We start from the raw sequence: 27,628 nt of genomic DNA, 5'->3' as shown, positions 1-27,628 counted from the left end.
GAGTACTTCTTACATATTTAATAGACTGAGCTTCAATCCCCAAAATCAAAAGTGTGAGAAACAAAACAAGTTAACTTAAGTTATAAATAAATTTACAAAATTTTGCCTTTTTGTAGCTTTTGAAGATTTCATAAAGTTTTCAAAAAATATTTTAAAAATTTTCAGAAAATTTCAAGATTTCTTTAGTAAATTTTTGCAAAATTTGCCTTCTTTAGTAAAATTTTTGCAAAATTTGCCTTCTTTAGTAAAATTTTTGCAAAATTTGCCTTCTTTAGTAAAATTTTTGCAAAATTTGCCTTCTTTAGTTAATTTTTTGCAAAATTTGCCTTCTTTAGTAAAATTTTTGCAAAATTTGCCTTCTTTAGTTAATTTTTTGCAAAATTTGCCTTCTTTAGTAAATTTTCTGCAAAATTTGCCTTCTTTAGTAAATTTTCTGCAAAATTTGCCTTCTTTAGGTAATTTTTTTGCAAAATTTGACTTCTTTAGTAAATTTTCTGCAAAATTTGCCTTCTTTAGTAAATTTTCTGCAAAATTTGACTTCTTTAGTAAATTTTCTGCAAAATTTGCCTTCTTTAGTAAATTTTCTGCAAAATTTGACTTCTTTAGTAAATTTTCTGCAAAATTTGCCTTCTTTAGTAAATTTTCTGCAAATTTTGCCTTCTTTAGTAAATTTTCTGCAAAATTTGCCTTCTTTAGTAAAATTTCTGCAAAATTTGCCTTCTTTAGTAAATTTTCTGCAAAATTTGCCTTCTTTAGTAAATTTTTGCACAATTTGCCTTCTTTAGTAAATTGTTTTGCAAAATTTGCCTTCTTTTGTAAAATTTTTGCAAAATTTGCCTTCTTTAGTAAAATTTTTGCAAAATTTGCCTTCTTTAGTTAAATTTTTGCAAAATTTGCCTTCTTTAGTAAAATTTTTGCAAAATTTGCCTTCTTTAGTTAATTTTTTGCAAAATTTGCCTTCTTTAGTAAATTTTCTGCAAAATTTGCCTTCTTTAGTAAATTTTCTGCAAATTTTGACTTCTTTAGTAAATTTTCTGCAAAATTTGCCTTCTTTAGTAAATTTTCTGCAAAATTTGACTTCTTTAGTAAATTTTCTGCCAAATTTGGCTTCTTTAGTAAATTTTCTGCAAAATTTGCCTTCTTTAGTAAATTTTCTGCAAAATTTGCCTTCTTTAGTAAATTCTCTGCAAAATTTGCCTTCCTTAGTAAATTTTCTGCAAAATTTGCCTTCTTTAGTAAATTTTTCCAAAATTTGCCTTCTTTAGTAAAATTTTTGCAAAATTTGCCTTCTTTAGTAAAATTTTTGCAAAATTTGCCTTCTTTAGTTAAATTTTTGCAAAACTTGCCTTCTTTAGTAAATTTTCTGCAAATTTTGACTTCTTTAGTTAATTTTCTGCAAAATTTGCCTTCTTTAGTAAATTTTCTGCAAAATTTGACTTCTTTAGTAAATTTTTTGCCAAATTTGCCTTCTTTAGTAAATTTTCTGCAAAATTTGCCTTCTTTAGTAAATTTTCTGTAAAATTTGCCTTATTTAGAAAATTTCTGCAAAATTTGCCTTCTTTAGTAAATTTTCTGCAAAATTTGTCTTCTTTAGTAAATTTTTGCAAAATTTGCCTTCTTTAGTAAAATTTTTGCAAAATTTGCCTTCTTTAGTAAAATTTTTGCAAAATTTGACTTCTTTAGTTAATTTTTTGCAAAATTTGACTTCTTTAGTAAATTTCCTGCAAAATTTACTTACTTTAGTAAATTTTCTGCAAAATTTGCCTTCTTTAGTAAATTTTCTGTAAAATTTGCCTTCTTTAGTAAATTTTCTGCAAAATTTGCCTTCTTTAGAAAATTTTCTGCAAAATTTGCCTTCTTTAGTAAATTTCCTGCAAAATTTACTTTCTTTAGTAAATTTTCTGCAAAATTTACTTTCTTTAGTAAATTTTCTGCAAAATTTGCCTTCTTTAGTAAATTTCTGCAAAATTTGCCTTGTTTAGTAAATTTTCTGCAAAATTTACTTTCTTTAGTAAATTTTCTGCAAAATTTGCCTTCTTTAGTAAATTGTTTTGCAAAATTTGCCTTCTTTAGTAAATTGTTTTGCAAAATTTACCTTATTTAGTAAATTTTTTGCAAAATTTGCCTTCTTTAGTAAATTTTTGCACAATTTGCCTTCTTTAGTAAATTTTCTGCAAAATTTGCCTTCTTTAGTAAATTGTTTTGCAAAATTTGCTTCTTTAGTAAAATTTCTGCAAAATTTGCCTTCTTTAGTAAATTTTCTGCAAAATTTGACTTCTTCAGTAAATTTTCTGCAAAATTTGATTTCTTTAGTAAATTTTCTGCAAAATTTGCCTTCTTTAGTAAATTTTCTGCAAAATTTGCCTTCTTTAATAAATTTTCTGCAAAATTTGCCTTCTTTAGTAAAATTTCTGCAAAATTTGCCTTCTTTAGTAAATTTTCTGCAAAATTTGCCTTCTTTAGTAAAGTTTTGCACAATTTGCCTTCTTTAGTAAATTGTTTTGAAAAATTTTCCTTCTTTAGTAAATTTTTGCAAAATTTGCTTTCTGTAGTAAGTTTTTGCAAAATTTGCCTTCTTTAGTAAATTTTTTGCAAAATTTACCTTCTTTAGTAAATTTTCTGCAAAATTTGCCTTCTTTAGTAAATTTTCTGCAAAATTTGCCTTCTTTAGTAAATTTTCTGCAACATTTGCCTTCTTTAGTAAATTTTCTGCAAAATTTGCCTTCTTTAGTAAAATTTCTGCAAAATTTGCCTTTTTTAGTAAAATTTCTGTAAAATTTGCCTTCTTTTTTAAATTTTCTGCAAATTTTGCTTTCTTTAGTAAATATTTTGAAAAATATGAAGACAATTTTATTTCCTTATTTCCTTCAATAATTTATCATATTTATTTGCTTTAGCGAAAAAAAATAGCAGTTGTCAAACGTGTTGAAATTTATATTTCTCCCCCTTAACAAAATTAAAATTATTTATGAAATATATGTTGATTAAACAAAAGTACGTGTAATAAATAATAAATGTCCCATGCAAAAATTTGAAATATAATATTTCATTTTCAACTGTTAACAGATTGTCGCCGTTGTCTACTTTTCACACTGAACGACGATTGATTGGTTAGCCTTACAAACGGCAACAGTCAATTAATCCAAGACAAATTAATGACCATACCAACTGAAATATTTCATGTATATTTAATAGGCAACAAGACAGAAACAAATGTAAAGTGAAGTATAAACAAATGTTCACAAAATACATACAAACATACTTACTTATACATATATGTATGTATGTAGGTAAAATTGTATTGGTAATCAAGGATAAGTAAAAAGGAAAACATAAGGTCAATATACAATTACATATCCTTAAATATCCTAGAATTCTCACACTTATTAAAGTTATTGGAGCTTTCAGGCGAGTATTTTGGTATAACACATACCACCCACTTTTTTCCCTTAGGCCGCCTACCATCAACTTATAATACGTGTACATATTCTCTCATCTAGTAATGACATGAATTTATTTTATATATTTCTTACAATTTTCTTAATATTCCTCTTAGAAAAACGAACGAAACAGGAAGTCAAAGAATACAGTATAGTCATCATCATTTAACACCCTCTTGCCTGTTGGAGCAAGTTGGTCGACCAGCTGGCTAAGGACTAGTGTAATTTGTTAAATAAACTATAAACATATTTATGTTTTTTTATTTACTTGTAAATACTACTACTGCCTTTAATGCCCCGATATAGAGGGATTGCTTTAAGACAGTTGTAATGTCTGGGGAGTGGAAGGGGGTTGGGCAAATGACGCAGTTGGGTATGAAGGACATGGTGTTGGAAAGAAGGAGGGATAACAATAGTATAATAAATTATGCATTAGTTGCGTACAATTGGCCTTTAATAAAGTTTCAAGTAGAAAATAGTAAAGAAAGCTAAATTTTACAAAAATTTACTATAAAAAGGGTATTGGGTACAAAATTTACTGGATATGTTTTACTTAAGAGATTAAAACTTTTGCAGAAAATAATCTAAATCTGAAGAAAATTTAATAAAAACAGGTCAAGAAATAATAAACCGAATTCAACAGAAATAGAAAAGTAGCAATCTTGAAAATTTCGACCTGTAGCGTACGCACAAGGATTACATGGACAAACAGACGGACAGACAGACATATAGACGGACAGACAGACAGACAGACGGACATAATTTAATTGACTCAGAATGTGATTCTGAACCGATTGGTATAAGGTGGGTGTTACAAACTTCAGTACAAACGCATAATACTCTTTACACTATAGTGAAGGGTATAAAAATTTATAAAATTTTCCAAAAAAAAAAAAATCCTAAAAAAATTATTGCAGAAAATTGCAGGAAATTGACCAAAGAAAGCAAATTTTGCAAAGAAAAATTATAAAAATATGAAATTTTCCAAAAAATACTGAAAATAACTGAATACTGAATAGAAATTAATCTTTATAACCCTTGTCATTTTCATATCATATTTATTAACCCTTTTCAAAAATGAAACCTCTCAAAAATCTTAAAATTTTAACATTAAAAAGAGAAAAAACAAATAAACTTACCACTACGTTTCTGCACCATATTGTGACCATACAGACGACTTAAATCGATGGCTTTGACATTGACCACAAACAGCATAATGGCTATAAAAAGTGGCCAGGTTAAACGCCACATCAGCAACGACATTTTGTATTAAAGTTCCTTCTTAATACAATAATTAATTTTACTTCTTCCAAACAGAAGAGAAGAAAGGAAAACTTAACACAACAAAGAATTAAAAGGTAAACGACTTTGTGAACGAAAAAAATAAATATTTTTTTTGCACTTAAACACTTGCTGAACTTGAAAATCAAAAGAAATCGTAACAACAAATGACTTCTTTTCAGTCAAAAGAAAAGAAACTAAATGAGTGTTTTACACTTGTCTTAAGTCTGTTGTTATTTGAGTGAGAGGAAAAAAGGAGAAAGGAAAAAAATTAAAGTAAAATAAAAAGTTTTTTTTTTCTTGAATTTATCACAACTTATTGGTTTTTAAGGTTTCTTGTTTATTAGTTTTTTCACATAAACACCCTTTTAAGACGAAGCAGCATTACTTATGTCATTAACACTTACAAACACTCATACACAGTTTAAAGAGTAGAGAGATTATTTATGCTGCTTAGTCCTTTATTTGTAAATACACCAAATCTGTTTCCTTTTCTTGTTTTGTACTTATTTTTAAATTTGTTATATTTGTGTTACTAAAATGTTTTTGTTTTAAAGCAAGAAATGTAGAGATTTTGTGTTAAATTAAAACTTGAATATGTATGATATGTTTCGTTACAATTGGTTGTTTGTTGGAGTTCGTAGTTACATTGTTGTTATTTGTTGTTTAAAATCTGTAAAGAAAGATTATGGAAAGTTAGTTAAATATTGCAAAAATCACATGAGTTTCAGAAATTGTTACTTTTTAGTTGGAAAAAGTGTATATTTTCTTTGTAGGAAATCAAAAAAATTTGTTACAGAGCCTGTAAGTAGGCAATGTGTTTTAAAATGAACCCAATTTCAACTTGCAGGTAGGCAACAGTTTTTGATTTTTTTAAATCCTAAAAATATGCAATTTTTACTAAAGAACCCACTAAACAATTTTTGCCGAATTCGTAACGAATTCGTACCGACAGTCTGCACAAGTTGCCGATTTCGTATCCGAATTCCGTCAGAATTCGTTACGAAAATCGTATGAAAGGTTTGCTCGGAATTCGGAACTCTTTGTCTGAGGAAATTCGGAAAAATGTGCAGAGTTGTCGGTCAGAATTCGGTACGAAATCTGATGTAACTTCCCGGGGAAATTCTGTAGGAATTTTCGACAAATCTTATTGAAGTCGGACAAATGTCTGATACCATGTCTGACATTCTTTCGACATCTCGTACGAAAGTCTAATCAAATATAAGAAAGTCTGATAGATGTCTGATAAATGTCTGATAAAATTTCCGACAGTTCGTACAAAAGTCTGATCAAGTATAAGAAAATGGGCTGACTATTCTGATCAACGTCTGATGAAAACTATTTTCATATATATAATTTATTATGGTTTGATTTTATTAATTTTAATAATAATTTATAAGCTTCCATTATTCATGATTTCTTAAGGGTACATAAAAAAATAATAGAAACTTATAGATTAATTTTAAAATTAATAAAATAGTATGGTTTACTATTTACATATTATATACGAAAATAGAGTTCATTACATACATCTATTTGAAATTATAAAATGAAACCATAAAAAATTATGTAATTTTTTGCTAATTTTTGTATATTAACAAAGTTTAATGAAATTTAAACAATAATTATCACATATGCAGATGTTGTTTACTTGATTTACAAAGACCAACTGAGAAAATAAAAGAAAAGAAACATAAATTCCCTTTTAAAGTACAGATGACGAATTTCAAAATATAAACAAGTTTGTGCATGATTTTTATTAAAAACAAAACAAAATTTCCTTCAGATAATCTGCAGAGTTGTCGCAAAGTTTTCTTACAAAAGCACTGAAAATGGGAACAAAATGACCGAGCTAAAAATATCAGAAAATGTGCAGACTATTCTGTTAAATATCTAAAGGAAATGTATATTATTCGCTTAATTGTCTGACGAAGTTACAAAAACAATTTTCTTCAGATTATGTGCAGATTTATCGGATATAATTCTTAAGCCATTTTATATTTTACTTCAGAAAATGTACAGACTATTCTCCTTTATGTCTAAAAAATAATATAGGAATAAAAAAACAAATTGTCCTCCGCCAATGTGCAGATTAGTCTCATAATTGTCGTAACACTGAAATTCCCTTTCGACAATATGCAGACAAGTCTGATGTTAATCGTTTAATACTTCAGAAAATGTGCAGAAAAGTCTAACAAACAGTTTGCCGATTATTCTGTAAAATGTCTAAAAGAAAATTTAGAAATTCGTTAAAAATTCTGATAAAGTATAAGAATTATTTCAGAAAATTTCTGACATCAGACATGTCTGAAAAAATTGTTTACTGGGAAGGGACGTTTTTCAAACATTTACTATAGAAAGGAAATTTTTGGAAAAATTTTACTAAAGAGAGGAAATTTTCCAAAAAATTACTAACGAAAGAAAATTTTCCGAAAACTTACTAAAGAATAGAAATTTTCCAAAAATTTCCTAAAGAAATGAAATTTTTCAAAAATTTCCTAAAGAAATGAAATTTTTCAAAAATTTCCTAAAGAAATTAAATTTTTCAAAAATTTCCTAAAGAAAGGAAACTTTTCAAAAATTTCCTAAAGAAAGGAAACTTTCCAAAAATTTCCTAAAGAAAGGAAATTTTCCAAAAATTTCCTAAAGAAAGGAAATTTTCCAAAAATTTCCTAAAGAAAGGAAATTTTCCAAAAATTTCCTAAAGAAAGGAAATTTTCCAAAAATTTCCTAAAGAAAGGAAATTTTCCAAAAATTTCCTAAAGAAAGGAAATTTTTCAAAAATTTACTAAAGAAAAGCAAATTTTTCCGAAAATTTATTAAAGAAAAGCTGATTTTGCCGAAAATTTACTAAAGAAGAGCTAATTTTCCCGAAAATTTAGTAAAGAAAAGCAACTTTTCCCAAAAATTTTCGGAAAATTTACTAAAAAAAGAAAATTTTCGGAAAATTTACTAAAAAAAAGAAAATTTTCGGAAAATTTACTAAAAAAAAGAAAATTTTCGGAAAATTTACTAAAAAAAAAGAAAATTTTCGGAAAATTTACTAAAAAAAGAAAATTTTCGGAAAATTTACTAAAAAAAAGAAAATTTTCGGAAAATTTTCTAAAAAAAAAAGAAAATTTTTCGAAAATTTACTAAGAAAAAGCAAATTTTCGGAAAATTTACTAAAGAAATGCAAATTTTCGGAAAATTTACTAAAGAAAAGCAAATTTTCGGAAAATTTACTAAAGAAAAGCAAATTTTCGGAAAATTTACTAAAGAAGAGCTAATTTTCGGAAAATTTACTAAAGAAAAGCAAATTTTCCCAAAAATTTTCGGAAAATTTACTAAAAAAAGAAAATTTTCGGAAAATTTACTAAAAAAAGAAAATTTTCGGAAAATTTACTAAAAAAAGAAAATTTTCGGAAAATTTACTAAAAAAAGAAAATTTTCGGAAAATTTACTAAAAAAAAGAAAATTTTCGGAAAATTTACTAAAAAAAGAAAATTTTCGGAAAATTTACTAAAAAAAAGAAAATTTTCGGAAAATTTACTAAAAAAAAGAAAATTTTCGGAAAATTTACTAAAAAAAAGAAAATTTTCGGAAAATTTACTAAAAAAAAGAAAATTTTCGGAAATTTTCTAAAAAAAAAAAGAAAATTTTTCGAAAATTTACTAAGAAAAAGCAAATTTTCGGAAAATTTAAAGAAAAAGCAAATTTTCGGAAAATTTACTAAGAAAAAGCAAATTTTCGGAAAATTACTAAAGAAAAGCAAAATTTTCGGAAAATTTACTAAAGAAAAGCAAATTTTCGGAAAATTTACTAAAGAAAAGCAAATTTCGGAAAATTTACTAAAGAAAAGCAAATTTTCGGAAAATTTACTAAAGAAAAGCAAATTTTCGGAAAATTTACTAAAGAAAAGCAAATTTTCGGAAAATTTACTAAAGAAAAGCAAATTTTCGGAAAATTACTAAAGAAAGCAAATTTTCGGAAAATTTACTAAAGAAAAGCAAATTTTCGGAAAATTTACTAAAGAAAAGCAAATTTTCGGAAAATTTACTAAAGAAAAGCAAATTTTCGGAAAATTTACTAAAGAAAAGCAAATTTTCGGAAAATTTACTAAAGAAAAGCAAATTTTCTGAAAATTTACTAAAGAAAAGCAAATTTTCGGAAAATTTACTAAAGTAAAGCAAATTTTCGGAAAATTTACTAAAGAAAAGCAAATTTTCGGAAAATTTACTAAAGAAAAGCGAATTTTCAGGGAAAATTTACTAAAGAAAAGCGAATTTTCAGGGAAAATTTACTAAAGAAAAGCGAATTTTCAGGGAAAATTTACTAAAGAAAAGCGAATTTTCAGGGAAAATTTACTAAAGAAAAGCGAATTTTCAGGGAAAATTTACTAAAGAAAAGCAAATTTTCAGGGAAAATTTACTAAAGAAAAGCAAATTTTCGGAAAATTTACTAAAGAAAAGCAAATTTTCGGAAAATTTACTAAAGAAAAGCAAATTTTCGGAAAATTTACTAAAGAAAAGCAAATTTTCGGAAAATTTACTAAAGAAAAGCAAATTTTCGGAAAATTTACTAAAGAAATGCAAATTTTCGGAAAATTTACTAAAGAAATGCAAATTTTCGGAAAATTTACTAAAGAAATGCAAATTTTCGGAAAATTTACTAAAGAAATGCAAATTTTCGGAAAATTTACTAAAGAAATGCAAATTTTCGGAAAATTTACTAAAGAAATGCAAATTTTCGGAAAATTTACTAAAGAATGCAAATTTTCGGAAAATTTACTAAAGAAATGCAAATTTTCGGAAAATTTACTAAAGAAATGCAAATTTTCGGAAAATTTACTAAAGAAAGCAAATTTTCGGAAAATTTACTAAAGAAAAGCAAATTTTCGGAAAATTTACTAAAGAAAAGCAAATTTTCAGAAAATTTACTAAAGAAAAGCAAATTTTCGGAAAATTTACTAAAGAAAAGCAAATTTCGGAAAATTTACTAAAGAAAGCAAATTTTCGGAAAATTTACTAAAGAAAAGCAAATTTTCGGAAAATTTACTAAAGAAAAGCAAATTTTCGGAAAATTTACTAAAGAAAAGCAAATTTTCGGAAAATTTACTAAAGAAAAGCAAATTTTCGGAAAATTTACTAAAGAAAAGCAAATTTTCGGAAAATTTACTAAAGAAAAGCAATTTTCGGAAAATTTACTAAAGAAAGCAAATTTTCGGAAAATTTACTAAAGAAAAGCAAATTTTCGGAAAATTTACTAAAGAAAAGCAAATTTCTGAAAATTTACTAAAGAAAAGCAAATTTTCGGAAAATTTACTAAAGTAAAGCAAATTTTCGGAAAATTTACTAAAGAAAAGCAAATTTTCGGAAAATTTACTAAAGAAAAGCAAATTTTCGGAAAATTACTAAAGAAATGCAAATTTTCGGAAAATTTACTAAAGAAATGCAAATTTTCGGAAATAAAAAATTTCGGAAAATTTACTAAAGAAATGCAAATTTTCGGAAAATTTACTAAAGAAATGCAAATTTTCGGAAAATTTACTAAAGAAATGCAAATTTTCGGAAAATTTACTAAAGAAATGCAAATTTTCGGAAAATTTACTAAAGAAATGCAAATTTTCGGAAAATTTACTAAAGAAATGCAAATTTTCGGAAAATTTACTAAAGAAATGCAAATTTTCGGAAAATTTACTAAAGAAAAGCAAATTTTCAGAAAATTTACTAAAGAAAAGCAAATTTTCAGGAAAATTTACTAAAGAAAAGCAAATTTTCGGAAATTTACTAAAGAAAAGCAAATTTTCGGAAAATTTACTAAAGAAAAGCAAATTTTCGGAAAATTTACTAAAGAAAAGCAAATTTTCGGAAAATTTACTAAAGAAAAGCAAATTTTCGGAAAATTTACTAAAGAAAAGCAAATTTTCGGAAAATTTACTAAAGAAAAGCAAATTTTCGGAAAATTTACTAAAGAAAAGCAAATTTTCGGAAAATTTACTAAAGAAAAGCAAATTTTCGGAAAATTTACTAAAGAAAAGCAAATTTTCGGAAAATTTACTAAAGAAAAGCAAATTTTCGGAAAATTTACTAAAGAAAAGCAAATTTTCGGAAAATTTACTAAAGAAAAGCAAATTTTCGGAAAATTTACTAAAGAAAAGCAATTTTCTGAAAATTTACTAAAGAAAGCAAATTTTCGGAAAATTTACTAAAGTAAAGCAAATTTTCGGAAAATTTACTAAAGAAAAGCAAATTTTCGGAAAATTTACTAAAGAAAAGCGAATTTTCAGGGAAAATTTACTAAAGAAAAGCGAATTTTCAGGGAAAATTTACTAAAGAAAAGCGAATTTTCAGGGAAAATTTACTAAAGAAAAGCAAATTTTCAGGGAAAATTTACTAAAGAAAAGCAAATTTTCGGAAAATTTACTAAAAAAAGAAAAATTTTAGGAAAATTTACTAAAGAAAAGAAATTGTTTGGAAAACTTACTAAAGAAAAGCAAATTTTCATGAAAACTTACTAAGGAATTTCCTTTCTTTTTTTTGAAAAATTATTAAAAAGTTAGAACTTTTTGCAAAAATTAATAAAAATAGAAAATTAATCTGTTTGACCTTTATTTCTCTAATATTTTCTGCTTTTAACTTTTATAAGTTTTTCTTTCATCTTAACAAAAATATTTTATAGTTTTAACTGATTTTAAAATTCCCTTAATTGGTTGCTTTATTTTCCATTTTTTCCTATTTAAAGAAAATGTTTACAACTGTAAATTGCATTTAAAAGTTTAGCTCGTAATAATGGCAGTAATTTCAAAGACAAATTTACATTTTCTTTATTATTATTAACATTTATATAAACCTTGTTTTAAAATGTGTATAAAACACAAAGGACCAGAAAGGCTTTAAAAAGGCCTGAAAGTATGCTTTAAATACCAACATGATATGGGTTTTATATGGAAATATGTACATGTAAAGTGGTTAAATGCTACTTTTAAACCTTGAACATTTTTCTTCTATAAAAAGCAAATACTTATAAAATGTGTAATAACATTTTTGTTTTGTTACAATATTTACCATACGCCTATAGGTAGGCTATGGCTTATAAATAAATTTTATTGTATTTTATTTGTTAGAGAAGAAATTCTAACCACATATTCATAAAAATCTACATTTCATTAAAAATCGATGTGTAATAAAACGCAACAAAAGGAAACAAAGGTAGAAACAAATATTTTAGATATTTTTCTTTTATTTTTTTTTTCAAATAATTTCCGAGAAATATTGGTAGCAGTTGGTGTTGTTGGCAAATCAACCTTGCCTTAAGGTATTTTAAATTATTTTTTTTTTTATTTTCTTTCTTTGGTATTGTTATTTTATTTGGATTTATTATTGGAAACACCAACAGGACCAAGACAACACTCTCACATATACACACACATAAATAATGTCAATTTGTGTTTTATTTGATATTCTTTTGTGGAAAAATTGTAACAATAAAATTTATGCATTCTATACACAACAGTTAGAAAGCAAATAAAGAAAAATGTTAAAAACATTCAAGGCTGGATAGACACTCTATTAAGGCAAAAACGAAATTATGCCTTTCATGCTAAATGAAAGAAGGACAGACTCTGTCATAAAGTATAAGCAAATCATGGTGGTATGAAATCTTTGATTGTAATTCTGAGTTATACAAACCAATAATTTATATAACTAACTCGATATAGTACGCTTGGGTATAATGCTTTTTTTTCAAATATATAATTTCGCCTAAAAATATGCAAATATTTTCTTTATTTTTTTGCTTATATCCCCAGTTTGTTGTTAGTGTTTTATACTTTTATGTTATATTTTCTTTAGGACTTTGTTGGAGTTTGTTTTTTGATTGCGTAATATTCTCACCTACTGAATGATTGTCAATGATAGGGGCACAATTTTTATGACAAATGCTTACCCAGCCTTGTTTGCAGCAGTTTAAAAAAAAACAAATTTGCTTAAAATATCTTTTGTTTTAAGAATTGCTTGTCTTATTTTATTGTTATGGGCTTTATAACTGAATTTTTTTTATTTTTGTGATAGAGACTTATGTTTAAAAAAGAGTATTAAGAAAATATTACTTAAAAAAAGACATATTTTTCTTTAATACCTCGAAATTTTTCTGTAGCCCACTAAAGGTTTATGGTTAACAATAAAATTTTATATTTTTATATTCAAATATAGAGTAATAACGTAATGCTCTTTGACATTTATGACAATATTTTTAGTTCTTATTAAATGTCTGCTGTCTAAAGTATGCTTTCAATTTGTTGTTGTTAAATTTATTACAAAATTATAAATATATATTTATATATATACTAGCATACCCTGGGTGCTTCGCTACCCTAACCAAAATTAAATACATACAAAATTTTGTTTACTTTTATAAAAAATTAAAATTGATTTAAAAATTTTTTAATGTTTCAATTTTTTACGTTCAATATCACGTGAGGCTTGTATTTTTAGTTTCATTCGTTTAGCTTCCACATCCAGAAAATTTCGAAATTACTATTTGAAAAAAAGTACTATAAAATACCTCCTATTTAATCAAAAATTTTATGTTTCTGTGTTCAATATTATAGACAATTCAAAAAATATAATTTGAAGAATGAAAAAGTACCAAAAGTCCCTTTCAGTAGATTCTCATTCACTAAGCTCCCTATATTTTAAATTTTATATTCCTATGTTCAATATCGTAAAAATATCAAAAAGTACCATCGGAAAAACGAAAAAGTACAAAAATCTCTCTCAATAAATTCTCATTTAATAAAGATGTGTTCCGGTTAACCATTATAGAGAAACCAAAAGGTACCATTTGAAGAATGGAAAAGTAGCAAAGAGTACCCCCTTACAGAATATTATTCAGTCAAGACCATATATGTTAAAATTTTTGTTCCTAGGTTGAATATTTTAGAAAATTCAAAAAGTACCATTTATGAGATAAAAAGTACTAAAAAGTTCTCTCTTAAAGAATCTTATTCAATGAGGACAGTGTATGTTTAATAATCATGGGTTTTGAATTCATATTATAAAATATACATCATTTGAAGAAAGAAAAAGAACCAAAAGTGGAATAAATTTTACCTTAGTGGAAAGTACTAATAAAAATAGTACAATTTGTCCCCCTTCATTTTATCACAGATAAAACTCAAACGATTCAAATCTGCATTCATTTGTTCCAGAAAAATTGTGCTTTCAAAAAGGTACCAAACAATTTACTCGAATTTGGTCCTATATAGGCCTTAGTACTCGAATTCCAAAATAATATACCAATAGCTTATTTTGTGGGAGTAAATAAAAAACTTTATCAAATTTTATAAAAATTAGCTCAATGAGTTTGAATAAAATTAAATTTCCCGTTTTTACCCTTTTTGGTACTTTTTTTTCCCAGTGAAATAGCAAAAATTTTGTTTCAATAAATATTACAAAGTTAGTCCGTAATTTAATAGGAATACTTCAATATATCGAAAAAATTTTCTTAATGTGCTAAAAAACTACCAAAAATACAGTTCTCTACCTTTTACACCCAAAAAGGACTGAATTTTAAAAAAGTACGAAACAGGTGTCTCCTAATTTTGGAAGATATATTCAAAATATTTACAAAAATGTTATTTTGTTTATTAGTTAAAAGTTATAAAGAGCCAAAAAAGGTACCAAAATCACCTTTGGTACACATTTTCACCCCTTAAAAGTACGAATTTCAAAAAAGCACCAGACACCCATCTGCTCATTTTAAGAGTAGATACAGGTGCGTTTAAAATATTTCTTGTATCACTAATATTGTGTAAGATAATTAAGATAACCTGTTTTGCCCGTTTTTCCCTTTTTTACCCCTAAATGTATAAATTTCCAAAAATCCCTCCTTAGTGGATCTACATAACCAAAAACACATATACTTTGAAAATTTCATGATTCTAGGTTCAGCCGTTTGGGCTGTGTGATGATGAATCAGTCAGTCAGTAACGCTACTCTTTTATATATATAGATATTTAAAAAATATACCATAATTTGTATTTAGTTTTTCAAAAAGAAATCTGCACAAAATCTGTGACAAAATGAAAAGAACACTAAAACAAGCTAAATGGGGTTGCTAGTGGTTAACACTATCTGTGCGTTGTTGTTGTTGTACCATACACCACTTCAGTGGAGAGGGTATATTGGGTTTGTGCTGATGTTTGTAACACATAAAAATATTCGACCTATATCCACCTTCGGCTTAGAATCATCTTGTGAGTCCATTAAGCTATGTCCGTCCGTCCAAGGACGAAGCCTATTGAAAATGGTTTCAAATCGGCCCATTATTTCACCTAGCTCCCATACAACAGATCCCCCCGATAAAAAGCAGCACAAGTAAGTTTTATACAAGCCTTAATGATTTTGTCGACTTATATAAAGATCGGGCCTCATTTGACCCTAGCTCCCATACAAAGTAGCCTTCAGATGAATGACTTAAATGTCCAAAATTCACATATAAACACTAATATCGGCATAAAATCCAGCACAAATAAATACTATATAAATATAAATCCATTCACAAAATTTTATCGGAATCGGTCCATATTTGCCCCAAGCCCCCATATAAACCCTCTTTCAGAAAATTAGTTTTTCGTTCATAAATTGCTTAAATGTATCGGAAACAAGGTTACATTGAAGATAAATACTTTTTTTAAGAAAAAATAAAACACATTTAATAGCTGGTGTAGGGTATCATATGGTCGACCACGCCCCACTATACTCTCTTACTTAGTTTTCTTACGTCTGCATGTAAAAGAATTCGGATTTTTGCTCATATCTTTGTTATTTATCTACCCATTTGGTGATTTTAAACAGAAAACTTCTCGAAAGCTTATCTGATAGTATTATTGAAGATTTAGATCCCAAAGATATATGGGTTCTTCAGAAATTTGATTTCGACGGACATACAGACGGACAGACAGACATGGCTTAGTCGACTTCGCAATCTATAAGGATCCGGAACAGATATGACTCATAGGGTTGAAAAATTATATTATATTGTACTTATAACCGATTGTGTGGTCCAAAATCTTATTGTTGATCTGATCCATATCCCCCCGACTCATGTTACCTTGGTAAATCTTCCATGAACAAAGGTTTTGCTCATGATCCGATAGAACCATGTTCAAAAATTGCACGATGGATCGTCTTTAGTCAACCTAGTGAATGAAAAAGTTCGCATATAGATGAGGCCACCAAGGCAGGTGGTGCACACGTTTAGAACATTAACTTCTTGTACAAGTCTATTGGAGAATTCAATTATGTTCCTAAATTGTCATCTGAGTGTTCGAATATGAAGTTATTTGGGAACAATTAATGTACCGTCACTGGTCCATTTAGTGGATGAAAATGTTCACATTTAGATTAGGCCGCCAAAGCCGTTTAGAACATTTACTGATTTACTAGTCTATTGAAACATTTTGTTCACCGACACTTTACAGATATCGTAAGGTGTCCTTTAGGTAGTTTGACATAAGATAGCGGATCTTTTCTTTTTTTTCTTTCTAGCTTTTTCCTCCACGTTATAAGGGGCTTTTTTCATAAACCTCTCTTTCCTTGTAGATTTGGCTAAAGTACTTCTCAGTAGCTTGCTTAATTCTGTGTCCCTGGTAACTTCTTTAAGGCAGATAAGCCTTATCTTTGTAATTAAATTTTATGACCAGGAACGCTTTTTCTTCTTGGGTTTCTTCTCAATGTTGAGCTAATTGGTAGCTAAGGTGTATTGAGAGAATCCGATATATCTCTGGAATTTTCAGCGATTGACCAGATATGCTCTTTTTGGAGCATTTTCTTCAAGTTTCTTCTCCGTGCCTCAGATAGCTGTTTTTTTTTTTTTTTTGTGATCAATAACTATGTTAAGCTGTCACTTATACATTTGCTGGGATTTTGGTATAATTGTGTTGTTATCATCATCTAAGGATTCAAAGTTGAAGCCCTAAACTGCATTAAAAGACTGTAAAATAGAAAGTATATCCTTCTCTTTTTAACTCTATACTTTTGTAAATGGCCTGGTGTACATTGTCCATCACAGAGGCCAAGGTACCCAGCACCTTAGCATTCTTTTGCTCACGATTGTAGAATGACGACGACACATGATCTGTGCGCAACACATGCCGCCGCTATTATTTGGTTTTCCGATTGATTGTTTTTGTTTTAGGGGAACACAACATACAACACAGGTTTCCCAGCGCTGGTAGGAATTATGTTCTCCCTTTCCTAGAGAGATACCATTGAGTCTGTTCATCACCTCTCCTTATCTGCCACCTGCTCAAAACTTTTTTAATTTTCTATTAAAACTTGTTAATTTTAATAGAATTAAACTTTTATCCTGTTTAAAATCTTCACTTAAATATAAGAAAATTTAAAGTATACTTTTTATGTTTATTTTTTAAAAATATCCTTAAAATGTGAAGTATCCATCACCCTTCAAAATATTTTGCCGCTGTTCACTCACTCATTGTGCATCAAAAATTTGTTTAAACATAAATTTTTCATCAAGGGCATTAAAGCATAAAAGCTGTTAAAAAGAGAATATAAAAATATTTTAAAAACGAAAAAATAATGTTATATTCTTATTTTATTATTATTCACCCTCGCATAATTGCAGACAGACGTAGTAAGTACTTGCACCAAAATAATGTTTAAAATTTCCACCTAAAAATATGCTTTTACTTTAAAAACTGCCTTATGTTTATACCTTCATTTTCAATGAAGTTTTCTATTATTTTTATTTCTATAGAAAAATTTGCTTAATCTTTATTGAAATTTTAGCCCCTGGCTAGAGTTTGTCTTCAAACATAAAATGTTCTTAAAGGAAGACATACTCATTTTATGTTAAAAATCTACTATAAAACGAAACAGGTGTTTTTTCATTAACGCCTTAAAGGTGGGCTTTAGATTTGTAAAGTTTTGGATTTGTGGTAGAAGAGAAAATGGGAAAATTGCTATTACTTTCCCTCTTTTTCATTTCAAGTTTAAATTTAAACTTTGTTAAAAGATTTTTGCATAATGTGTATGAATATATTAAAAACTAACTTAAGACTAGTTTTAAAAACAAGTTTCATTTATTTTCATGTACTGACAGTTAACATAACACAAATTGTTTAAAATTATAATATTTTATTAAAAGAAAATAAAAAAAAATTTATGAAAATGAACCCTAAAAGTAGATTTTGGTTTTGAATATAAAAATTTTAAGAAAAAATTTTCTAACATTTTCCTAAAAATTTCTTAATTAAATTTTTTATATTTATAAAATATTCTTTCAAAATTCTAACTTTAAACTTTACCTTAACACCTTAAAGTATGCTTTTAATTTTGTTTTTTATTTTCAAATATATTTTTATGCGTGTTTTTGTTATTTTTCTTAGCAAAACTTTAAGATTTTATTACCTTCATTTCTTTCAAAGAATTAAGCCATAAAAAACTTCTATTTCCTTTTTTTTTTGTTCAAAAAACACTTTAACATTTCTTTATTGCACATATTTTTAGGTGCAAAATAAATAATAAAGTTTTTTTTTATTGCTATTTATTTTCTTATCTTTGCATTTCTTACTAACTGTTAATGTTTTATTATTATAAAAACATTTGTTTTGGAGTTTTTTTTTTGTTCAACTTTTTATTTGTTATGTTTTATTAGTTCTAAGAATAATTTACCAAAGAATAAAATTTAACTTTAAGTTTTTCTGTATTAAAGTACATTTTGTGTAGCCTTAAGGTATGCTTTGCTTCTTTTAAAAGAAATTTTTTGTAAGAATTTTGCTATTTTATGATAATTTTTATTAAGAAATGTCAAAGAAAATATAATTTGGATTAAAATTAAAAAAAAAAAAATAAATAAAACTTCAAATGTTTCTGTACACTTCAAGTTGTCTACAATATCTTATGAAATTAACATAAACGTTTCAGATTTTTCTATAAATTTAAATACTTTTCTCTTACAGAACTTAAATTTGCCGTCGCCATTAAATTTTTTTACAAAAAGTACATTACTTTTAAAATTTTCTACAAAAATCTAAAATTTTGTCCACCTTGACGTATGATTATTATTAATTATGACTTTTTTGCTTACAACACCTATAGCTGCCACAATTTACAAGCAATTTTAATAATTTCAAAAAGTATTATAATTAAAAATCTTTAGGCTTTATAACCCTGTTACAGAATTTGTTAGATTTTATTAAATCACTACAAATAAATCATCTCAAAAATTTAATTTTTGATTTAGTAAAATTTTCCTGTAGTTTTAATAATAAAATGTTAAAGATTTTATTAGAAATTTAAATATTTCAACTTAAATCTATTTTAATTTTCTACAACAATAAAATTACTTTTAATTTTTTCTGCAAAAATACAAATTTTGTCCACCTTGACGTATGATTGTTATTAATTGTGACTATTTTGCTTATAACAGTTATAACAGCCGTAATTTCCAAGCGTTTTAAAAAATTTTAATTTTGTATATTCATTAAAACTCTTTAGACTTTATATTCCTATAAAGTTTTTAATATTTTTTTAAGCTAATACAGAAAATCTCAAAGTTTGAAAAATTTGCTTAATTTTTTTTTTTTTTTTTTTTTTTTTTTTGTAAAAAGTTTTCTAGAAATTTTAATATTTTCTTTTTAAATATGAAAACTAATACTTTTATTTACTTTTTCCATATAATGTTTTTACTACAACAACATTACGTTTTAATATTTCTGCAAAACTACAAAATTTTGTTCACCTTATAATAGCTATAGAACTGAACTAGAACTAGAACTGAACTAGAACTAGAACTGAACTAGAACTAGAACTGAAATAGAACTGAACTAGAACTGAACTAGAACTGAACTAGAACTGAACTAGAACTGAACTAGAACTGAACTAGAACTGAACTAGAACTGAACTAGAACTGAACTAGAACTGAACTAGAACTGAAGTAGAACTGGACTAGAACTGAACTAGAACTGAACTAGAACTGAACTAGAACTGAACTAGAACTGAACTAGAACTGAACTAGAACTGAACTAGAACTGAACTAGAACTGAAGTAGAACTGAACTAGAACTGAACTAGAACTGAACTAGAACTGAACTAGAACTGAACTAGAACTGAACTAGAACTGAACTAGAACTGAACTAGAACTGAACTAGAACTGAACTAGAACTGAACTAGAACTGAACTAGAACTGAACTAGAACTGAACTAGAACTGAACTAGAACTGAACTAGAACTGAACTAGAACTGAACTAGAACTGAACTAGAACTGAACTAGAACTGAACTAGAACTGAATTAGAACTGAACTAGAACTGAACTAGAACTGAACTAGAACTGAACTAGAACTGAAGTAGAACTGGACTAGAACTGAACTAGAACTGAAGTAGAACTGAACTAGAACTGAACTAGAACTGAACTAGAACTGAAGTAGAACTGAAGTAGAACTGGACTAGAACTGAACTAGACAGAACTGAACTAGAACTGAACTAGAACTGAACTAGAACTGAACTAGAACTGAACTAGAACTGAACTAGAACTGAACTAGAACTGAACTAGAACTGAACTAGAACTGAACTAGAACTGAACTAGAACTGAACTAGAACTGAACTAGAACTGAACTAGACTGAACTAGAACTGAACTAGAACTGAACTAGAACTGAACTAGAACTGAACTAGAACTGAACTAGAACTGAACTAGAACTGAACTAGAACTGAACTAGAACTGAACTAGAACTGAACTAGAACTGAACTAGAACTGAACTAGAACTGAACTAGAACTGAACTAGAACTAGAACTGAACTAGAACTGAACTAGAACTGAACTAGAACTGAACTAGAACTGAACTAGAACTGAACTAGAACTGAACTAGAACTGAACTAGAACTGAACTAGAACTGAACTAGAACTGAACTAGAAACTGAACTAGAACTGAACTAGAACTGAACTAGAACTGAACTAGAACTGAACTAGAACTGAACTAGAACTGAACTAGAACTGAACTAGAACTGAACTGAACTAGAACGGAATCTAAACTGACTAGAACGAACTAGAACTGAACTAGAACTGAACTAGAACGAACTAGAACTGACCTAGAACTGAACTAGAACGGAACTAGAACTGAACTAGAACTGAACTGAACTGAACTAGAACTGAACTAGAACTTGAACTAGAACTGACTAGAACTGAACTAGGAACTAGAAATGAACTAGAACTGAACTAGAACTGAACTAGAACTGAACTAGAATTGGAACTAGGAACTGATGATTGTTATAAATTAAGACTGTTTGCTTTTAACAGCTATAGCTGCTATCATTTTAGCGACTTTTAAAAGTATTTAAATTTAAACTGTTCAAACCTGTATATTTACTGAAACCAATTTACTTAAATTTTTTCAAATTATTACAGAGAAACTCCTGAAATTTAGATATTAGATTTTATTTAGTTATGGTCTTTTAGTTCAAAAAAGAGTCAAAAACAACTCCTTTGTTAAATAAATCATAAACCAAGAATTTCGCTGTTCAATTTCTTTGACCTTTTTGTATATGGGCATTTCCACCGAAAAGTATATTTTTTGTCACATCACGTCACGCACATTAATTGACAATATCTTAAGACCATTCCTTTTGATTGGCCCTTACTATATCCTATGTATAAAGCTATTAAAGCTCTACATAAAAATATAAATAATTTAAATATATATAAATATTTTCCCTAGATATAGGCAGTTAATGGTGCATGACGTGATGTGACAAAAGTAGACTTTTCGGTGGAAATGCCCATATATAATAAATATTCTTTCTGTTGAAATAAACAATATATTAAATTTGTTCACCTAGACGTATGATTGTTATTAATTATTACTTTTTTGTTAATGTAGGCTATAACTTCAACAATTTATAAATTGTTTAACTATTTTAAAGAATTTCTTCAAGTTTTATATCAATAACTAAAGAAAAAAGTAATTTCTTAATATAATACCACGAAAATCTCTTTGAAATGTTCTCAGTTTTCATTTATGGAAATTTTTAAGTTTAAAATGAAAAATTATAAAAAGTTTATTTAATAAATATATAAAACAACAAACTTAAACTTTTCTATAACCTATAGCAATATGAAAAAATTGCAAATTTATGCTTTAAAGCACACACATAATTTTTTATTTATTTTAATATTTTCCTTATTGGTTTTGTCCCCACTTTCATTAAAAATTCATCAAAATTCTTTACTGTTATAATTTTTCTATATTTTTTTATTTAAAAAAAATATAAAAAAACCAATTGAAAATATTTATTTTATGTTTTTTTGTATAAATTTTTATATTTCACAATTGATTTCATTTAATTCAATTTGCATGTTTCCCCCAAAGAAGTACTCGTATGCTTTTGCTGCCTAAAAATATACAAGCTAAAAAATTTTATTTATTTATACCCACAGGTATGCTTTAAAGTTTGATATTTACCCCACTCTGAAAAGTATGCTACTGTTATATATTTATATAATAACATGTTGAAATTTTTTCTATTTTTAGGCTGTTATACCTACACGTAAAGCGAAATATATATAATAGAGCTTAAGGCTTGAAATTTTTGTAAACAATATAAAATATATTGCCGCTTTTTAGGCGTTATACAAGACTTAATAAATACTTAAATAAAGGCAAATAAATCGAAACAAATTCAATATATAGTTGCATTAGAAAATCTTTATAAATATTATACAAAGCTGTATATAAAATATAAAATTATAGATTTTTTTCTTAGCTCTTAAACTATGCCATACTTTACGGGTTTTTAGAAATTTTTTCTTTTCATATTAAAATTTTTTATGTTTTTCGAACAAACATTTAGGTCGTTTAAAGTTTGTTTATTGTATCATCTAGATTATTTCTATAAGTTTAAAAGTTTTTCGGATTTTATCATTTCTGTTTTCTAAAATAAAACTTTAATTTCTAAAGAAAAGCAAAAACTGCTTAATATCATCATTTGTATTCCTAAATGTCTTTTGTGTTTTTAATCTTAATCTTTTGTGCTGTATTGTGTTAGGGAAAAACTTTATTTTCTCTTTCACAATTTAACGTATTCCCTGAAGTATGAAAATGTTGAAGATTTTTTCTTTAAACCAGCAACAATCAGTTGAAACTGTTTTAAGCAGCAGGTTTATGTTATTAAATGACCATGGTTTTTAAAATTTTTTACTAAATAATTTACAAAAGTTTTTCATTATGAATAGTCAACTGTTATTACACCCACAAACAAATTTTAAATTTTTTCTAAGTATAATAATCCTTGTTGGGCCCACACCTCCTAAAGCTAAATGTCGACATTTCACTTAAACCATTCATCACATTTTGCTTTTTTATATAAAAAAAAGTAAAAAAAAACAAAAATGTGTAAACTGCACACAAAAACTGGGAGTCTCCCTGCAAAAACATACTATACAGAAACAGCCAACCCAGTCAATGGCCAACTAACATCGGCTTTAATTTAGTTGTTTGTTAAAATGCGTTGTAGCTTAAAAACTACCCCCTCTTACTAAACATACTGTTGACAGCTGTAATATATTTTCTCTGTTCTTTTTTTTTACCCCAAATTAAGTTTAATTACTACCCAAGTCAGTTGAAAAAATTGTTTCCTTTTTGTGTATATTTTTCTATTGGGTCTCTAGTTCATTTACAGCTCTTTTGTTTTTTTCTGTTCTGGTTATGTTGAGTTAGGCAATTTTCCAGGATCACAGATTTGTAAAATAAAAACAAGGATAATAAAAATTTATGAACTCTCAAACACAAACAGTAGAGAGTATCCAAAAATATTGACATGGAAACAAAGGCAGATAGGACAGATAACACAAAAAAAGTATCAATTTTAAATTTGTGAATGAATTTTTGATAAGGGAGACTTGACATTTTTAGTAACTGGCATCAGTATAGAGTATATTTTACTTAAAAATCACACAGTTTAAAGGACTTTTAAATATTTTTGTATAATAATGCAAACTAAGGCTTTACTTTTACTAATTCTATTTAAATTCATAAAATAGTTTGGCTCAAACTGCAAAAATTTTGTAAAAAATACTAATTTTGTACAACATGACGTATGATTGATATTTATTGAGATTATTTTGGTTATTATAACTAGAACTGAATTAGAACTGAACTAGAACTGAACTAGAACTGAACTAGAACTGAACTAGAACTGAACTAGAACTGAACTAGAACTGAACTAGAACTGAACTAGAACTGAACTAGAACTGAACTAGAACTGAACTAGAACTGAACTAGAACTGAACTAGAACTGAACTAGAACTGAACTAGAACTGAACTAGAATTGAACTAGAACTAGAACTGAACTAGAACTGAACTAGAACTGAACTAGAAACTGAACTAGAACTGAACTAGAACTGAACTAGAACTGAACTAGAACTGAACTAGAACTGAACTAGAACTGAACTAGAACTGAACTAGAACTGAACTAGAACTGAACTAGAACTGAACTAGAACTGAACTAGAACTGAACTAGAACTGAACTAGAACTGAACTAGAACTGAACTAGAACTGAACTAGAACTGAACTAGAACTGAACTAGAACTGAACTAGAACTGAACTAGAACTGAACTAGAACTGAACTAGAACTGAACTAGAACTGAACTAGAATTGAACTAGAACTGAACTAGAACTGAACTAGAACTGAACTAGAACTGAACTAGAACTGAACTAGAACTGAACTAGAACTGAACTAGAACTGAACTAGAACTGAACTAGAACTGAACTAGAACTGAACTAGAACTGAACTAGAACTGAACTAGAACTGAACTAGAACTGAACTAGAACTGAACTAGAACTGAACTAGAACTGAACTAGAACTGAACTAGAACTGAACTAGAACTGAACTAGAACTGAACTAGAACTGAACTAGAACTGAACTAGAATTGAACTAGAACTGAACTAGAACTGAACTAGAACTGAACTAGAACTGAACTAGAACTGAACTAGAACTGAACTAGAACTGAACTAGAACTGAACTAGAACTGAACTAGAACTAGAACTGAACTAGAACTAGAACTGAACTAGAACTGAACTAGAACTGAACTAAAATAGAACGTAAACAGACAACTTATTGCAAATTTCTGCTAAGATTCAAGATTTTTTAATTTTGAACACCTTGACGTATGATTGATATTATTTACGATTTTTTGCTAATTATAGCCATAACTCTTACAATTTTCAAGCGATTTAAAAAATATAAAATATTAACAAATAAAAACACTTTAAGCTTAATAGTTCTGAACTTTTCTGAAAATATTTCTCAAGTGAATACCCGTAAAAATGGTTATTTTATTGCCCATTTAAAATAAAATTTTAAGAGAAAATCTCAAATATTCTCAAATAAATTACTCTTCAAAGTTTAAAATTACACTGTCATCATCCAACTTACCAAGTTTTAAAATAAGTAAGGTAATATTTATTCCAAGCAGCAAGGCAAAAAATCTGGCTAAAAGTCAAAACAGTATCATTTTTTTAAACGAAAAATAAATATCACATTTCAAATGAATGCTGTTGTGACACTTGTACGATTCACAACCCCTTAACATTTGGTACCTGAATATTTCCATTTAACGGATGAAAATTTTACTCCCTTTTATTTCTGCCTTTATTTTTAAAGTTGCCTTTTAACATTTATTAAACAAAAAGGCTGCTAAGGAAGAAAGGCACAAAAGTATAACAAATAAAATAACAAAAGTCAAAAAAGAAAAATGGAAATCAAATGGAAAAGGAAAGAAAACGTGTGTACAATTTACACTTAACAAGTTGCCAAACAAAAATATCGTATTAAAACCAACAAGAGTCTCAACTTGGAAAAAAACATGAATAATTTTAATGAAAAACAAATACAAACAGAAGCTGTAGCAAATAAGGAAATTGGGGGAGAGAAAAAACAGTTGTTGTTTTCATTTTGGCTTTATTTTTCTTAAGGAAATTTCATAATAATTCAAAGCAACAGTATAACATTTTCAAATATATGAAAGAAATCTGTGAAATTGAAAACAATTTAAACACAAAAAACGTAACATACTTTTAGGTGTGAAAACAAAAGAAATCAAGTACCAAGACTCGAGTTAAAAAACATTATTCTTTTTTTCAAAAGGATTTATATTGTGTAATAACTCCCCCACTAGCTTGGTTGAGTTTTTCTACTAAACCCACATGAATTTCAGAAAGATTCTTTTAAAAAGCCAAAATAATTTTTGAGATAGGACTTTAAAATGCTAAAACATTGCATACTTATAGAGAGATATATAAAATAAGGACAAGAATAATATGAGAATTATATTAAGCAGGATACCGAAACAGCTATATATAGATGTGATGAATAAATTATCCTGTGATTTTTACTAGAGCAGAGAAGATATTAAATAATTTATTATGCAATTTATTAACTACTAGCTAAAACCCGGCGTGCTTTGCTACTCCTGTCGATATAAAATAAAAAATTTTCAAAATATATTCATATACATTTTTTGTTTATAAAAATTTTATTAATATTTGTTTGTCACTATCCAAAACCATAAAGTAATAAGACAAAGAAAGTTTGATATTTAAAGTATTTTATTAATTAATGATATTTATGTACATATATTATTTCTTAATAATTATTTCTTATTCCTATTCATTAGCATAAATTTACAAAATATTACAAAATTACTAAAATTTAATTGACTTAATATTTACAATTAAAATTTTTCTTAATAATTATTTCCTATTCTAAAGCCTTGGGATATACAATATTTTTCGTTTTCCCCTCAGGCGCGTAGATATACAAATCTGAAGGTTTCTCAACTCGCGAGCATGCAACATAAAGCTGACCATGTGAGAAGCATGGATTTTCGAGATTTATTCCACACACTTGCAGGGATTGACCCTGAAATTTGTTTATTGTCATCGCGAATGCCAAACGTGTAGGAAATTGCAACCGTTTAAAGTCGAATGGCATTTCCGATGTTGTCATTGAGATCCGAGGTAGTAAGACATCCATTCCTTTATATTGGCCAGTTGTAATGGTTGCTTCGATTAAGTTGTTCATTAATTTTTTAACTGTTAATCGAGTACCATTACAAAGACGTGGTGGATCAATATTTCGCAATAAAATAATTGGAACGCCAATTTTAACTTCAATTCGTGGGGATACATTGACGACATCATCATTATTTGTAACAGTATCGATGGATTTATATGTTTTTAAATTACCATCGATTCTATTCAAAATAATATTATTGATACAATTAACGTCAATGTTTTTGGGTGCCAGTAAAGCACGCTCACATAACCACTGCCTATTTTTGAAATTACGTTGAAGATTTGGAAAAACACAATATATTAACTCTTTCTTTGATTGTGTGATCCTACAAAAGTTAGAGGGAAACTTTACACAATTTGTGGTTGGCTCAATTGTCATTTTTCCATTTCCTAAATCCAGCAATTGTTTTGTTGTTAATTTTAACGTGTGAACATGTTGCCAGAGATATGATGATTTTAGGCAAGCATTGAGTTCATCAGCCGGCGTTGAACCAGGTATCACAGGAAGTGTCCGGCGAAAATCACCCGCTAAAAGAATTAATGCACCTCCAAATACAATAGAATTACTTCTCATGTCCTTTAAAGTGCGATCAAGCGCTTCTAAGGATTTTTTGTGGGCCATGGTGCATTTATTCCACACTATTATTTTATATGTTTGCAGGACTTTACCCATTGAAGAATTTTTCTTAACACTACATGTATAATCTTCAGAAAATTGTGTTTTCAACTATAATTTGAGTTCATAATCTAAAAGTGTTGCTGCAATACCTGATGACGCAATGGCTAAGGCAATATTCTTTTGTGATCGAACTTTAGCTAAAATTAATGAGATGAGAAA

General features: G+C 27.3%; 1 protein-coding gene across 1 annotated transcript in view; it reads right to left on the bottom strand.

Moving 5' to 3' along the window:
• Positions 1–27,628, bottom strand: part of LOC119601134 (IDLSRF-like peptide) — a 111,952-nt gene that overhangs the window by 79,905 nt on the left and 4,419 nt on the right. The window contains 1 exon segment of the mRNA XM_037951894.1: positions 4,580–5,394. Coding sequence (XP_037807822.1) covers positions 4,580–4,703 — 124 coding nt within the window. The 5' untranslated portion in view covers positions 4,704–5,394.

This window comes from Lucilia sericata, unplaced genomic scaffold, assembly GCF_015586225.1.
Source record: "Lucilia sericata isolate MDLA Ls3-8-SP2 unplaced genomic scaffold, ASM1558622v1 Contig000144F_arrow, whole genome shotgun sequence".
Classification (NCBI taxonomy): domain Eukaryota; kingdom Metazoa; phylum Arthropoda; class Insecta; order Diptera; family Calliphoridae; genus Lucilia; species Lucilia sericata.
This window is presented reverse-complemented; position numbering and strand designations above follow the sequence as displayed.